The 17,044-nt window shown below is 41.6% G+C and overlaps 1 protein-coding gene across 1 annotated transcript in view; it reads right to left on the bottom strand.

Moving 5' to 3' along the window:
- Positions 1-17,044, bottom strand: part of SPOUT1 (SPOUT domain containing methyltransferase 1) — a 742,081-nt gene that overhangs the window by 456,262 nt on the left and 268,775 nt on the right. Inside the window, exons 5-7 of the mRNA XM_044058122.1 lie at positions 13,753-13,802; positions 13,004-13,134; positions 2,097-2,169 (exon numbers count right to left, since the gene is read on the bottom strand). Coding sequence (XP_043914057.1) covers positions 2,097-2,169; positions 13,004-13,134; positions 13,753-13,802 — 254 coding nt within the window. The remainder of the gene's footprint in view (positions 1-2,096; positions 2,170-13,003; positions 13,135-13,752; positions 13,803-17,044) is intronic.

Genomic DNA, 17,044 nt, shown 5'->3' with positions numbered 1-17,044 from the left:
CTTCAACTAGACCAGCTCATCACGTAGGCAATAGTTCAAGATAACACGTCACTTTATTGTAAATAGTTGACAGTCAAAAATAAAATGTGTTTTATATATATATATATATATATATATATATATATATATATATATATATATATATATATATCTATAAATATATACATATATATATAGGGGATCTTACCTGTGTGCCCTGTTCAATCACAGCCTCACCTCAGGCTTTGTCCCTGCTGAATGGCGCACTGCTACAGTCATCCCTCTCCACAAAGGAGTAGTGACTACAAACCCCGGGAACTATTGCCCCATTAGCCTGACGAGTCCGATATGCAAAGCTATGGAACGCATCACCATGGACCTAATAAACAAGGATATAGGGAATCTCCAAACTCTGGATCCCACACAGTTTGGTTTTGTGAAGGGTATCATGCCTGCTCAACTTCTTTGAGTCAGTCACCAGAGCTGTGGATGAAAGCAACATGGTTCATACAGCCTACCTAGATCTGGTTAAGGCCTTTGATACTATTCTCCATGCAGGAACCATAGAAAAACTCACTAAGCTAGGCATCAACTGATGGTGAGGTCCACTTGGGAGACACTAGGTGGGTTGCAAACTGGCACACAGGTAGAACCCACAGTGTGAAAGTAGCCGACCAGTCACGAGTGGAGTCCCACAGGGTTCAGTTCTGGGTCCTCTCCTATTTGGTATCTACTTCTCTGAAGTCCAGGCCAACATGAAGGGACTCTGGCTGACAAAGTTCGCAGACAATTTCAAGTTAGGATCTATTATTAACTCCCCAAGTGAAGTTGACATCCTACAGAAAGGCCTCACTGAGACCAACGACTGGTGTCAGAACCATGGCCTTAAGCTCAATACCAAAAAATGTGTCGTCATCCCCTTTGGGAAAAACCCGGTTCCCATGAATTACCACAACGATGGTAGTCCACTGAACACAGAAGGCGTTATAAGAGATCTGGGAACACAGGTTGGCAACAACCTCTCTTTTGACCACCACATTGCCACTGTGGTCAGAAAGTCCTTCTATGTGGCACATTTCATTACTAAGGGTTTTGCATCCAGGAAGAAAGAGGTTATTGTCGCCCTCTAATCTTCCCTCAATAGGCCAATCATTGAGTACAATGCCCCATTTGGCATGTACCTCCCTAGACACCTGCAACAACTGAAGAGGCCGCAAATGCACCTCACAAAGAGGATCCTGTGCCTTAAACATTTGTCCTATATGGACAGACTCAAAAAAACTCCAACTATTCTCTCTCTCATAGCACCTACTTAGGGGCGGTCTCTGCTTGACCTACAAAGCCATGTCTGACCCAGTTCTGTTAGAAATGTTACATCTAAAGAAATCCCAATCCCTCCACACCACACACTCCAGAGACCTCAACCTCATTACCACGATGCTGGAGGGACAGGTTCATAACCCAGAGACTGCCCATGCTATGGAGCAGACTTCCCATACATGTCAAGCAGAACACCTCACTGGCCCTCTTCAAGAGGAATCTTGATGAGTGGATGGGATATAGAAAATTCACCCCAGGGATCACTCCAGTGGCTTTACTAGACAGAGGCAATGGGAACTAAGGTCAGGTGGCATGATGCCAGGGTAATCCTATGGGCTAGGCTTGTAAAGGCTCCAGGGCCATTAGCCTAGTACACACCTATGAACTTCTATATGTGTGTACATAATTTGTACAGGGCAACCAGCACTTGCTACGTATAGTTACTAACTCCAAGATTGCACTATCACTAGAAAGGAGTTGCATCCCTACATGGTGGATTTGATCCTTATACAGAAAATTGTGCCCCCTTACCCATGAAAGGGCTCAAAGAAACAGAACACAATACTCTTTTTGAGCTGAGTCAGACAATCAATCACAGAAACCTGATAAAAAAGCTTTCAGAGATACGATATCCTACAATGAAAAGTACTGCACTCAAATAACCTTGTTCCTGAAAAAGACCATCTTTCTCAATAAGCTGAATGAAAGTCAGAGACATACACTTTTAGTGCATGGATCTACTTTGCTACATGTAACTCAATGTATCACAGAAGAAACAACACTAGCAACGTCTTTACCTGGGTTCTGGTTTTGGTCCAGTCGAACAGTAACACGGAGACCTTCCTGAAGTTGTTTGTCTATCTGCACTTCCTAAGGGAACAAAAACATTACAGCATTAGTGAAGCAAAAGGGCAAAATACATAAAATATTTTTTTAGTATTTTTTGTCCCTCGCCCCCCATAGTGACTATCAAGTATTAGCCCACATACTCCATCCACTGAGAGACAGGTATCATAACTGTCATTTTGTGGAGTTTAAAAGAGGTTTCTTACATTCTCCTACTACCCCACAGCCTCTCTCATTGGACAGGCAATGGTACATAATGTCTGTTGCATTGATTCCTTGCAGGTACCCAATTGCACATACTTATGACGCTCAGTTAGAACTCTTTGATAGACTCCCATTCCTTAGATATCCTTGGTGAAGATGCAGTACTCTGGGCATTTTCCAACAAGGGACAGGAAAGGCAGCTGTTGATGTTCTGCCAAAACTGTCATTTGAAGCACAGTCAAGACCAAAACCTCCATGCCATGGAGTCAACAAGCAAACAAAAAAAGCAACTAATGAATATAAGTAAGTAAACAGACAAATCTAATTCCATGCAAGCAGTTATAAAGTTAAAAGAGGAACAAATAATTAAAAGAAATTGCACACACTACTATTTTCTCTTCTGAAAAAGCTGATCCTTAAAATGGCCCTCTAGTACAGAATTTATTTCTGATTACACAGCTGGAAACATTTTCTCTGCCCTTTACAGCATTAGGATTCATGGATTAGGATTCTCTCAAGAAATGATGAAATACAAAATAAGTAACACTCTTCTTTGACACTGGAAGATCAGAAGATTGGGAAGTCTATTCCTATTCATAGTGAGATGCTGCACTTCTGTGTGCGCCGTCCTTCTGATGAGACATTAAACTTAGGTATTACCCGTGTGAGCCGATGGTAGTATGGGGAATGCAAGTGATCTCATGTCACTTAACAAAAGGAGTAGGGGAGTTTTAAAAACATCATGAAAATACAATCTCAAAAAAACATTTAGTACCTTACTCTACAACCCACTCATATACAGAAAACAAGAAAAGTGATTAAACATGCTATTACATATCCTGAAGACTTTCCATAGTTCCAAGATGCCCTGGCCACATCAGGTCTCCCCTGAAAAGAGATCACTGGTATAGTGGGTCTAATTTGGTCAATGAAAGAGAAACAAATAAATAAAAACTAAATGCCATAGTTTAGTTGTGAAAAGAACTTGCTGTAATTGCACTGTCTTTCTTCTGAAATTACTCCTTTCAACTTCATTTTTTATACTTTTTCGGTTGTCTGGTCTTAGGTGTAGTGCTGCGGTATACATTTCTGAAAGTAAACTGTGTGGTTCCAAAAGGAGTTAGCAAGCTGTGACTATCCTTTGGAAGAGGAAGAGAGAGTGAAGGATACTGTTTAATTTGCAGGAAGTTGGTGGATGGCTAGTGACTTTCAGTCTCTATGAGTTTTAGTAGAGTTCTAGTACATGTTGCCTAGTAATTAAATAATTTTTTCGGTTAAAAAATGAAAGCCATGTACTTACCAAAATTATACATCTCTGTATCTTTTGTCCCACTTCAACAGATGGGTATATCTGATCCATATAGATCTGAGGCCAGCAACTAAACTTTGTTTCCAAAATGCAAGCTTCTCCCCTCTCCCATAATGCATCAGAATCTCTGGTGCCCTCAGATCAAGTTTGCTAATAAATAGATAATTACATACCTTGAAAAAAGAAATACTGTGACTAAACAAACCACTGTAATGACACACAGCAGTCAAAATGGACTGTAACCAATAAAGGCTCCAGGAAGGTCCATTGTGATCCAGCAGGAGCCATATAACAGTGACAATTTGGATAGTGGACAGAGAGCAGGTATGCTGAGATGGAAAGAAGACAGCATGCATCTATCATTATGGTAAGTTCATGACTTTTGTATCCAATGTTACCTTTTCTGTTTGTTTCAACAGATGGGACAGAATCCCCAGCTAGAATAATCCTAGGAGACACTAGGGAAGGATATTCCTGAGAATGGCAGAACCAAAGGAAACTTGATCTAGACTGTGAATCAACCTTGTAATGAGAAGCAAATGTATGAATTGTACATTATGTAGCTGCTGTACAAATACCATCACTGGGAACATGGTTAAAAAAGGCTGGCAGAAAATACCTTTAGTTTACAGGGAAGTTGCAGAGCCTGGTTTAAATTAGTCTCTGAAGCCACCTTGAGAATGAAGGCTGTATTGGTCCAGAAGGAAACTATCCTTACGAAAAAGTATGGCGGCTGATACATTAAAACCTGTAATTCCAAAATCCTTCTGGCTAGTGATTCAACAACTAAAAACAGTTTTTCTAAGACAAAAATTTTAGCTCTGCTGAAGCTGCAGGTTCAAAGGGGACCAAAGTAAGATTTCTATAATAAGATGATTGTGTCTCAGGGAGGCATGGGATCCCTCAAGGAGGTTTGTAAAAGGAAAGCTTTTGTTAAGAACACTTTTGAAAGCCTTAAAGAAGCAGTAGAGACACATTGCTCTCCCACATGGAAATTATAAATGACAGTTAATTGCACTTTAATCATGCAATAACTAGCCCAAGAACTGAAGAGACCCACCAGGAAATCCAATATTGACAGCAAGGGTGCTGAGATGGGATCTAGCCCCTTAGAGCTACCAGATGGTAAACCTTCTTCCATTTACTTCTATGGGTTTTCCTCGTAGAGGAGTTATGGGAAGATGTGAGAATATGTAAAACACTGGAAGAAAGCCTGTGATTTCTGTCCATCTATGGAAGTGGAGAAACCAACCAGTCAGACTGAGGGATTTGATGCCTAGGTGAGGTTTGCCAGAGGGATGAGAAATCAGATCAAGAAGGGGATCCAGGACCTAGGGTGGGTACACTAAGTGAGGTAAAAGAAAGGGGAACCAAACCTGTTGGGGCCAGAAGGGGAGCGATGACTATCATTTTTGCCTTGTACCATAATGCTTTCAGAAGAAACTTGCTCATGAAAGGAATCAGTAGTACACATAAAGAAGTCCCGGGGATCATTTATAAACTACAGCACCCATTGGGATATGTTCCTCCTGAGGGATAAGGGTGAAGAAGCTGCTGCACTTGGTATTAGTCAGGATTACAGAGAAGTTTCAGGGATATTGGTTAGGTTTAAAATGACCCACAACGGCAGCTGGCCTGGGACTTACCTACGACCTATGCGCAAGGCTTTCTCCAGCAGCTGAAGATCATGGATGCCAAGGACTGACCGAGACATCACACATGCGGCAGAAGAATTGACCTGCTCAGTCTGTCTGCCAATATACTGGGATTTACCTAGGATGTACATACGGGTAACACTGGGTACCACTCTGTTGATGTACCAGGCCACAGACATATCACACCCATGGCGATGCAATCCAGTATGGTCTGCAATGCTAGGACGACTGCCCGCATCTCCAGAGCATTGATGTGAAGGTTGGCTTTGGTGTGGGACCAGGTACTTTGGACCGTCCTCCCTTCGGAATAGCCTTCCCATACCAGAAAGGAGACATCTTAGGTTACTGTGCACCTTGGAGGTAGAAACACAAAAGGGCATCCCAGGGTCTTCAATGGGGATGTTAACCACAATAAGATATGTTTTCTGCAGAGCCTGGAGAACTTAACTGAATGTTGCATGGGCTGATATGACCTGGATGACTTGAATGGAAAGAGTCCACTGAAGTACCTTCATGTAGAATCTGGTGTGAGGGCCTAGAGTGACAGCAGCTGCAATGGACCCTAGAACTCAAAGAATCAGAAGGCTGTTGGGTTCTGATTGTATAATCCTTAAGGAAGAGCACAAATGAAGTAAGGAGCCTCTTGTGTGAACTAGTGAATCCATTCAGGGGGCTGTGATGAGTCAGTTGTCAAAGTATGGGAACACCTGGAACCACTGCAACCTGAGATGGGCTGCTACCACTGCCATGCATTTGGTAAACAACTGAGGGGGCTGTGGTGAGACAAACAGCAGTGTCCTGAACTGGAAATGACTTGCTCCCAGGCAAAAGAATAGGGACCACTTCTATTGTCTGGCTGCATTGCTGTGATAGTACGTATCCTGGGGGTTTACTGAGCACAACCAGTCATCATTCCTCAGAAGAGGCAGTATGGAATGTACTGTGACTATCTAGAAAGATATCTGCTTGACAAACTGGCTGAGATGGCACAGATTCAAGACTGGCTTTACATTCCCATTCTTCTTCAGTAGTAAAAAGAACATCTAGTAGAATTCATATCCTCGCTGGTCTGGTAGAAACTCCTGGATTACTCGCTTGCTTAGCAGCTTTGATATTTTCTGTGTTGCCATCCTTTACTGTTGTATTAGAACATCTGGAGAGTCTTGTATTCCAGTTATGGAGGATATGCAAAAGGGATAAAATAGCCTCTGGTTATTGCTCTCCACATCCTAAAATCACAGGTGATGGCCAACCAGGCATGAGGGTGGAGAGATAAGCACCCATCAAATGCCTGCAGAGCACGAAAGTCAGGCAATCCTTCAGAAGCACTGCAAGGGTATGTTAATGAATGGATTTTGAAACCTTCAGTTCTGCAGTCCATCTCTGCCTCTCAGGTGTTGTCCACTAAAGACCCCCCTCTGTGTCAGGGGGCCCTGTTCAGTGCAAAGCTCTAGGTTTTTTGGAACCACAAAAGTTTCTCACTACCTTCTCTTGAATGGGAGAAGATCTTTTTAAAAGCCTTAAATGTTGAAGGAGGTCACAAGGATGATCTCCTCAGGTCCAAGAACCCGGACAGAAGCTCTTCACAATATGCAGCCTGGCTAGGATCCAAACCAGAAGCCAGCACCATGCTGTTGAGGGGCAGAGGCCCTGGGAGGCAGGGAAGGCTCCAACAACATCAGTCAACCCTGAACCCACAGCCCCAATGCTAACGTCCTGGCTTCAGGATTCACTTAGATCTAAAGCAGCTGGAGTCAAGCTGGTCGAGAAAATTGTTGAGGATGATGAAACCAAGGTTGTTGGCTCCAGCAGAGGGACCACATGACAGACACTTGGATCCAAAAGTCACCTGATACAAAATGCAGATCAGAAAAGGAGAAACAATAATGGCAGTAGTCAGCCAGGTTTCATCACCCCTGAGGCAGGGGAAGTGGGAAAAACTTCCAGCTGGATCTGGTTCTTTCAGAATGTCCTCATTACCCTAGGTACATCAGCCTTGGTCAGGCACCTCGAAGACTACAATGATCTAAAAGGAACAGCAACCAAGGGCGGTATGGGGAAGATGTGCCCATGTCTTTTCTGAGAGAAGGAGTTGGGAGACAGATCCAAGGAAGAGACAGTGCCATTAAAAACAATGTATCCAGCAGGCAAGAAGGAACTGGGGATCAAACCCAAGCCTAATCAGACCCTGGAGCAGAGGAAGGGCTTACCAAATCCAAGTATGAAGAGACATTTGAAGTGGGGTCCAGAGAACTTTTCCTAGACTCCCTGGATACATCCTTCAAGGTATCCCATAAGCCTTGGCAAACATGTCTGTCTGCAAATAAGATCTGGGGGCTGTAAGGGTAGCGGTGCATTATGAAAGATGGCAGGAGCTTCAGCGTTGGAACCAAGTGTCTCTGCTGGCCTCAGATCCATATGAATTCGATATACCTATCTGTTGAGGTGGACAGAAAAGACTACAATTGATCAAGTTGTTTCTTGTGGCCCAAGGTTTAATTCCAACAGCCTTCAATGTCTACTGTGTGACTTTGAGGAAGTCACTTAAACAGAGTGCTCCCAGGCAGAGTCTGAAAACGGTCATGGAGATTACATTTGCTTACTGGGGGGCAGAGTACATTACTAAATAAAACAAAACAATTAAATAAAAATAAATAAATATATGCCCTTGTAAGAAGCAAAGAAAAGGCAAATACTAACTTAAAATGTATAAATCTGACAAAGTCATTGAGAAGATGCAAAATGGAAGACTTTTATTTGGATTGTTTATATGAGTTCCAGAGATCACGTCAATAACTGAAGGTAACATATGAGCTCTGAGGGCTGAGACGACCCTTGAGAACTCTAGAAAAAGAAAAGATCTCAAGTTCTGGAGCTAAAGTAGCTGTCATCTCAGATATGCCATGTTGGAGGAGAACCTTATCATTCAAAGTGGTCGGAGGAATAATATAAGAGCCTAACATTTCTTTTATACATTACTTGGGATGCTTTTAAAAGCAAACCAAAGAAAGACATGAAAATCAAGTCACCTCCTTACTTTCTGTAGTACACCTTAAAAAGTCTTTGTTTCCCCCTCTTGACCCGTACTGAGAACTCTCTTAACTTGGACCTTTGTTGCCCTACCTTCTTTATCACCCATATACTTGTCTCTTTTCACTGTACGTTTTCCACCTCTTCACACTTTCACATTAATTATCAACCTTACATTCCTGTTTAACTCTCTGACCACTTCAAAACCTTGTACCCCCCTCCAGTTTATGCCCAGTCACTTGACTCATTATCAATCTCTCTAACTCAGCATGACCCTTGCTTGGTTGATGAAATTTTCATCTGGACATTTCTGACTCTTCTCCTTTGCTTAGGACTATGTCTAGACCACTATTATTTCTAGTACAGTCCTGTATAAACTGCCTGAATCCATTACGAATCAGGACCTTAAAAAACCCTTATTTCATCTCCCTAATGGAGCTCAGGATTTCTTGGATTTCTCTTGGCAGATTCAGATCTCTTAAATACAACTATTCTACTCCTCTTACCCTACATTCCATTACACTGTACCCAAAGTCTCTCATCCTCCCTCCCACAAAATGTTGTGAAATTAACATACTATACATCTACCAGCATTCCACCCTCCTTTTTCTACCTCAAGGGAGCTCACTCAGTGCTTCCTCACTTCCTTCATATGGTGGTGGTCTTTCTTCTCTTTAACCACACAAGACAGCTTTCTTGTTTAGATCAACACACACAATCCATTTCTCTTTTCCATTCCTAAACAAACTATACAATGGGACCTTCATGTCGATGACCTAATGGTTTTTTGTGATATCAGTAATGTCCTCTGACACACTTCTGTGAAAGTATTTGGATCTCTCTGACCATTCTACAAAAACTTCTTGAATTAATAACTCTATCAGGGCACGCTCCTAATTGGCCTTACCTGTTTCTCTGTTGTCTTTCTATGCCCATGCTACACCTTCCCAGTGGCTAGAAATTAACACCTACAGAAAAACAGACACATGAAGAACATCCAAACAGAAATGAAACTTGGACATTGGAGCTGTGTCTGAGATCTTAACTGTGTAATTCACCTGGACTAAGGCACAACCTGTCCCAAACAACAATCTGGTACCACTCTACGCTACATCTATGATGATCATCCTACTAGTCCCAAGGTATTTTCTACTTGCAGGATTCCACAGTTAGTCAGTATACCTTCTTATCTTCTTCCTCACCTTTGAAAATGGTATCTTCCATCCCCTATCCTGACATCTCTCTCTCTCTCGCTCCCATTTTCATTGCTCGTTACCACCTCACTTGTAGGTCACCAATATTTTCCACCTCACTTGTATGTAATCAGTTTCTATATACACCATAATATATGTCTATCAAAACAAAGCATGTAGATATAAAAGGAACTGAAAACTAATTTGTTCAAAATGCCATGAAAAAAACATATGGAAAAAGAGGTGGCAGATCATTTCCTTCCACTTTTTTTTTGGACAGGTCTCACTTGGTCTGTCAGTAAAACTGCTTGGGCTCAGCCATCACTGACTTCAGGTCCCCTAATACTCCCTTTCAGCTCCATTCTTTCTGGAGCCATCTTAGTGAGTGCATATTCTAACATATCCCGGTAATGGGTGGGTCCTCCCTTTCCCTAAAGATAGTGTCTCAGTTACTCAGATTTGCACCACCCCACAATCAGAGGGGGTGGGAGCTCAACAGCTATCATACTACAGTTGCTTATGTGCTGAGGGGGGTTAAATGGTTGCACTACATTTCTGGACATGCTGGGTGATGACGTAAACAGGAAGGTTTACAATGGGGTCTATGTTCGCATATCGAAAAAACATTACAGCGAACGGCCATTAATTGAATGTCAAACAAACGTTTAATGTTCCAAACATGCTTAACAGCGAAAAATAATTAACTGAATAGCCATAGGTGGCCAACAACCAGAAAGTACCGCAATGCATAAGGCAAGTGACGGGAATTTTTAAAAATTCGCCCTACTCCCCACCGTAGTGCAATTTTAGAGTAGGTATATATAGTTGAGGGGTAGGGGCGCAGCCCCCCACATTGGGGTGTGGGGAGAGGAGCCCCCCACCTTGGTTGGTTACATTTGCGATGTTGGCCAACTATGCTCATTCGATGGATTATTTTTTGTTAAGTTTTTCAGATCGTTAAACTTTTGCTGTTTAACATTTGATTAGTAGCCATTCGCTGTAACAATTTTTTGATACACAAATATAGACCTGTACAATGGGGTGTTGTGTGGAAGCTACCGCCACCTACTCAAGAAAGGCAAAAAGGTATTGTCTTATACCCCCCAACCCAAATCAGTTTCCCTAGCACCCACACTACTACTCTAACCCCAGTTCTCTGGGTCACACTCAGGACTTCATCTCTCTACTTCATGGAGTTCATATATATCACTTCCACTTATCAACATATTTAGTCCATTAAAAAGTGGTCTCAAATCTAACATTGTTGCTGTTTTTTTTTTTCAGATGAACTTCACATTTATGTCTCCTAAACAAGAAATTAGCCACCCTGAAGTTCATCTATAAACAAAATAAAACAAAACATAAAAAGTATTACATTTTTTAATGGACTAAATTATATCATTACCTCTCAGTTTCTTAGTGCAAAGCCAACAATAATGGGGGACAAAGGCTTAAAATCAGGGACAGATTTTAACTACTATTATCATAAACTTTGAAAGTTGGTAGAATAACATGCTTTGTATTACCATGCATTTTTTGAAGGATGTGAAGTCTGAAATTCAAATATCTGTCATTATTTAGTGACTTCAATCAAGCAATGACGTGCCAGAAAATCACAAATGTTATAAGGGACAGACCAAAAACATGAGGCAAACCTCTGGACAGTTAAGAGGTATGAATGATGCAGATTAAGACTAACTCTGCCTTAATTGTTATACCTTATTTCTTATGTCTACCTAATTAATGGATTTTGAGATGGTCAATCCATACTTGAATGAAAAGTCCCACTCAGTTATGTAATAAAATTAATTCTTAGAATTTGAAATCGGTTAAGAAATGGTCATATATCCTGAACTATAATGCTCAGCAGTGATTTTAAGGGTGGCACAGAGTGCAGTAGTTGGCTCTCTAGTTCAGCTCCCACCTGAAGTGTTTAAATACATGAACTGCAAATCCTTCTGGGTTCATGTGAGATTTTGGGGGGGTTTCTCTGACGTCCTCCCACATATAAAGACATGTCGAAAGGCAAAGTGACAATCCTAAATTGTCTGTAGGTATATGGTTTGAGTGATTGTGTGCACATCGTACAACTGTTTTGATTCTCCTATCAGGATGAAATGTCTGCTTTCAGCCCCTCAGTCAAGGCTGTTTCCAGAAATTCAAATCAGTTAAAATACCTTGTTCCTCTTGCCTCCACTCTCAGTGTCCTAGGAGGATGGAACTCGGGGGAACAAATTGGTGAAACAAGGGGTGGTGGCCCACACAATACTAAACAAATAAGTAACTTGTTGCAAAAGTAATAATTTCTCACTTGTTAGGCCCATTACTGGATATAATGCCTCCAATGGCATGTATCCCACTAAGCACCTGAATCAACTCAAGACACTTCAAAGTTCCCTCACAAGAAGATCTAAAATGTCAGTAGCCTTAGTTACTCTGATAAGACTTAAATCCCTGCCACACTACTCACGAAGTGTACAGACTTCTGAGGGGTGACCACTGCTTAACCCTCTGTGTTAAAACTCCTTCACCTAAATAAAATCAGTGTAAAGCAAACGCACATTCTACGGACCTAAACCTGTATTACCACTTCAACAACTCCAGTGGTGTGACAGGTACGTAACCCAATGTATTCCCCATTTCTGGAATAGGCTGCCCTTACATATCAAGCAGAGCACTTCAACCTTTAAAACCAGTTAGGATCACTGGATAGGTGACTGAAAATTTTCATCTGGGACACGTGGGGAAAATATACTTAAAGGGGTGTATTGTTAGTTTTTCCACCAGTTCTAGATGAAGTGGCTGAGCGTCTCAACAGTCTCCTTGTCTGCAAGCTTAGTAAGAACACGTGAACCTGTAAGTAAATAAATAATTTGTTAGGTGGCACAGTAGTGCATTGGACAAGCATTGCTGCCTCACAGCACTTTGCCCTCCAGGACACTCCTTCCTGTGTCCACATGGGTTTTTGCTGGGTGCTCCAGCTTTCTTTTATATCCTAAAGACATGTGCCAAACGTGAACTGGTAATCGGGCAAGGGTGCATGCCATGTGTGAATGAATGAATGTGTATGTGCCTCTTATAATGGGCTGATGCACTGTTCATGGTTCATTCACAACCTTGTGCCTACTGAGTGTCACAATAAGCTTTATCTCCCCTGTGACACTGAGCGGGTTACTGGAGAAGGAATACCATGTTCCAAAAGCTGAAAAAAAAAATAATAGGCCCAGCAATCCCCCTTTGCAGTAAAGGGCTGATAGCCTAAGGAAGTTAAGGCTACTGCTCAACATCACAGCATGCAAGTCAAAATGATTCAAAGCTTGGTCTCAAGCATTACAGCTGAGTACCTAAACTACTATGTCATACAGCAATCACTGTCTTTGCTTTGACTAAATCAATCAATTCTGAATGCATATACAATGTTTGGAGAGGCATATTCAGGTGCACGACGTAAGATAAGTTTATTGTACCTTTCTCATGCCACAATTCACAAAAGAGCCTTTTCCAGATCTGATGGGACGATTTAACACCACACCTTCTCGATACTCTGACTCTTCATCAATACGCATGTGATGGGGGCTGTCCAGGGGGTTTAACACCCCTAAAAGTACAAAAAAAAAAAAAAAAAAGTGATGATAATGAATATGTTTAAATGCTTAAAGAAACTATATATACATATACATACATACATACACAAACACACACACGTGTGTGTGTATATATATATATATATATATATATATATATATATATATATATATATATATACACATTCTGCACAGAGAAGTTATTCGAAATAATAAACAAAAACAGACATGCAGGACAAATAAAACATTACAAAGGGTAAAATGACTAAAACACAGAAATACTCCATATACATATCTAATAACAGTTTTAGTATGTTCTTGACAAATTCTTCTTTCAACAGCCATTTCAAATCAGCCAAGAATAAACAAGAGAGTACCAGAACTTGAGTGAAAAACATGTACATATATTTTGGCTATGTTTATCATGATAAAGCATTTCATTAGTGAACAGAATTTCTCAAAAATATTTTCAGAGCACCGAAACAGTGATCATAATAAAGGAGCAATTCACAAATATTATCTAAACAGACTGTTGCACTCATACTCATATATATATAGAAAGATGTTCATCTACAAAACAGGGTAAAGCATTACAACAGGTATATTAAGCTCAATAAGCTTCTGTTCTTTACCTGCAAACTGTAGATCCTGGTGTTTTGGAAAGAAGGACTTGCGAAGATACCTGAAAGTTATGATTATAAAATTAAAACAGCAGAAAAATAGCAAGACTTAAAACCTCAACCAGCATTTCTGTGTCCCAAAAATGGCAAGACACCCTCTAATAAAGTATAAATGTCTTATTCTCTACTGGGAAGCAATGGCAAATACTGGGCTGTACAGAAATCAGCCCAACAGAACAACTTGACTTTACTTATTTTTTCAACAGAAATTAAATCTAGTTCATGCAGGTTGTGACTCCAGGAATGAAAGCTATTTAAAGGAAAAAATAATATACTTTTTTAACGATTTCTCCTTTGTAGGGACTGCAGCCCAGCACACTAGGACCATGAGTTTTCCCTGGTATGAATGCTTAAAGCATCTGACACCATGCCACAAACTGGCCCATACATGAAATCAATAATCTAAGTATGAATGATACTATGGGGCAGCATTCACAGTCATTCTACTTAGCTGTAGTAGGAATTTGCGATAGCTTCACCTAGGTGCAGTTAAGGCATGATTCATAAACACTAGCTGTACTTATGCACAACAGCTTGAATATGCCTGGGAATATGTATTGATTCATTCAGTTTGGTAACTGGGTTAGAGCACTGATACAAATGGATGTTGTTCAGTCTCAGTCCAGACAACTATAAATGACAGTAGACGAGCAAATTAACATGTAGTAACGTATACAAATGAGGCAGTAATGACACGTAAATTAGGAATGACTGCAAATTCTGTGAATATCTTATATAGATGAGCCAATTTTCTTCACCTCTGTGGGTTTCACAGTCTTTATTTATTTATTTTTTTACAGGAAACAGCACTGTGCATACAAGCCATACAAGAAGCTAAATCTGCCTTTTCTAGTTACTTTGCAATCCATGAAGACATTTGGTGTAGCTGCTAGCCTGGCTGTCTCCCAGTGTGAACTACTCGTCTTAACCTTGCTAAAGCAACAACAAGCCCCCACCTACACATCATTTGGGTATTGCTCAAAAAGGCCCATTTACTGTGTGGTCACCAGCTAAGAACCCAAGGTTCTCTTACTGGAGGACACCCCAGGACTAACAAATTCAGACACGGGATGGAGTAGCAGCTGAGAGTCAGCAACTCGAGGTAGCTGTTATACCAGCTGTTGGTCAGATCTTTCAATATTTAGCCATGTCACCAGTTGTAGGAGTTTTATGTCTTCTCTTTTTTTTTTTTTGTACCCTTAGCTGGACATGAAAAGTTCATCAGAGAGGGGGATAACTGAGGGTGTGACCTACACTTTTACACATCTTCATCCTCCCTATTTGTGTCTGTCAGTCCTGTGTACATCTTACTCTCCCCCACCACTGTCAGCACACCATAGTGCTCCTGAGTGTCCAGCCTTATGTTTTGTCAAATCCTTAAAGATCATGTTTAAAGACACAAAAAGTACAGTTGTGTACACTTACCATAAATGTAGATGTTCAAGTGTATTCACTGTTGCAGTCATTACATTTGGGTTATCTGCTTGCAGGTAGCCTTCAGCCGGCCTGATTATCAAAGTCTTGGGTCCTGTGTCAGTTGCTGTCTCTTCTTTCATGATGTCAGGGGTATAAAGCAAGCAGCCGACATCATTACGTCAGTTTTTGTTGTCCCAGATGTCAGGTGCCCCCATAATGGGAAGCAATTATATACAAGGTTACACCTCCAACAAAAAGCCAATACACCAGAAAGGTTAAATACAGTAAACAAGAATAGAGTTATAGCCAATAGAAGTCAAGGGGCTGGAGGGAGGTTAACCAGGACTGCAACAGTGAATACACTTGAACATCTACATTTATAGTAAGTGCACACAACTGTACTATGTTCTTTGTGTTTCACTGTTGCAGTCATTACATTTGGGTAGATTTCCAAAGCTAAGGAAGGAAGGAGGCAATTAGAGAGCATTAGGACCAGCAATTAGGCAGTGCAAGACTGCAGTGGCAAAACCAGCTCTGGATTTAGAAAAGATAGGCAAATGGTAATGCTTGGTGAAGGTATGAACAGAACTCCAGGTAGCAGCTTCAGGGATGTCCCTGGTAGGAACACCTCTGAGAAAAGCTGTTGAAGTAGATGCAGCCCTGGTGAAATGTGATCTTATCCCTTGTAGGGTAGGTTTTCCATGGTGCTTATAGCAAAAATGAATGTAATGGCCTATCTACTTAGAAATGGTTTACTTTGAAATGGCCTTCCCCTCTGCCACTGCAGCAAAGGCAACTAACAGCTGTTCAGCTTTCCTGAGAGGCTTAGTCCTGTCCAAATAAAATCTAATTTGTCTGTGCACGTCCAAAGAGTGCAGTATTCGTTCTCCTTTGTTCTGTGGATTAGAAAAGAAGGCTGGCAAATGAATGGACTGATTAAGGGCCACACTGGATACCACCTTAGGCATGAAGGAAGAATTGGTCCTGAGGGGCACCCTGTCTGCATGGAAGATGATGAAGGGCTCCACTGCCATGAGGGCCTGTAATTCAGACACTCTTCTTGCTGAAGTGATGGCTAGAGGAAAGGCTGTTTTCCAAGAAATGAATTTCAACTCTGCAGTTGCAGCTGGCTCAAAAGGAGGTACAGTGAGCTTTTCCAATACAAAGTTAATGTCCCAGGCTGCAGTAGGAGCTCTCCTGGGTGGTCTTAAATTTTTGGCCCCTCTGAGGAATTGCTTCAGCAGGGGGTGAGAGAAGAGGGGTGGTTCAGTATTATAATGTGCCGAAATGGCTGAGGCATGAATTTTAATAGAAGAGAAGGAAAGGCCCTTGTGACGCATCTCTGTTAAGTACTGAAGAATATGTGGTAAGCTGGGCATTGTTGTGCCCATCCCCTGAGTTTGGCTCCAGGAACAATATCTTTTCCACTTTTCAGCATAGGATTTTCTAGTACTAGGCCTCCTTGCTTCCAGAATGACATCCAGCACTTGCTTACTGAGGGATGGTATTGGAGAGCTCAGGTAATTAGGTAGGCTGCAAGGTTCAGGGTTTGAAGCTGGGGGTGCAGAATCTGGCCCTCCTGCTGGAACAGCAGGGAAGGGGTCTGAGGCAGTTGCCATGGTTCCAGCAGTGACATACTGCGCAAGAGGGGGTACCAGTGTTGACGTGGCCAGTCTGGTGCAATGAGTATTGCCCTTGGTTTCTCCTGTTTGATCTTTAGTAGAACTTTCGAGAGGAGAGGCAGAGGGGGAAAGGCATAAACTGAGAGGCTTTCCCAGGTGAAGGACAGGGCATCCACTTTCCAAGCTTGTCTGTGGGGAGTCCTTGT

This window comes from Protopterus annectens, chromosome 16.part0 (assembly GCF_019279795.1).
Source record: "Protopterus annectens isolate FY-2018-M chromosome 16.part0, PAN1.0, whole genome shotgun sequence".
NCBI lineage: Eukaryota > Metazoa > Chordata > Ceratodontiformes > Protopteridae > Protopterus > Protopterus annectens.
Note: the sequence above shows the minus strand (reverse complement) of the source record. Positions and strands in the feature narration are given on the sequence as shown.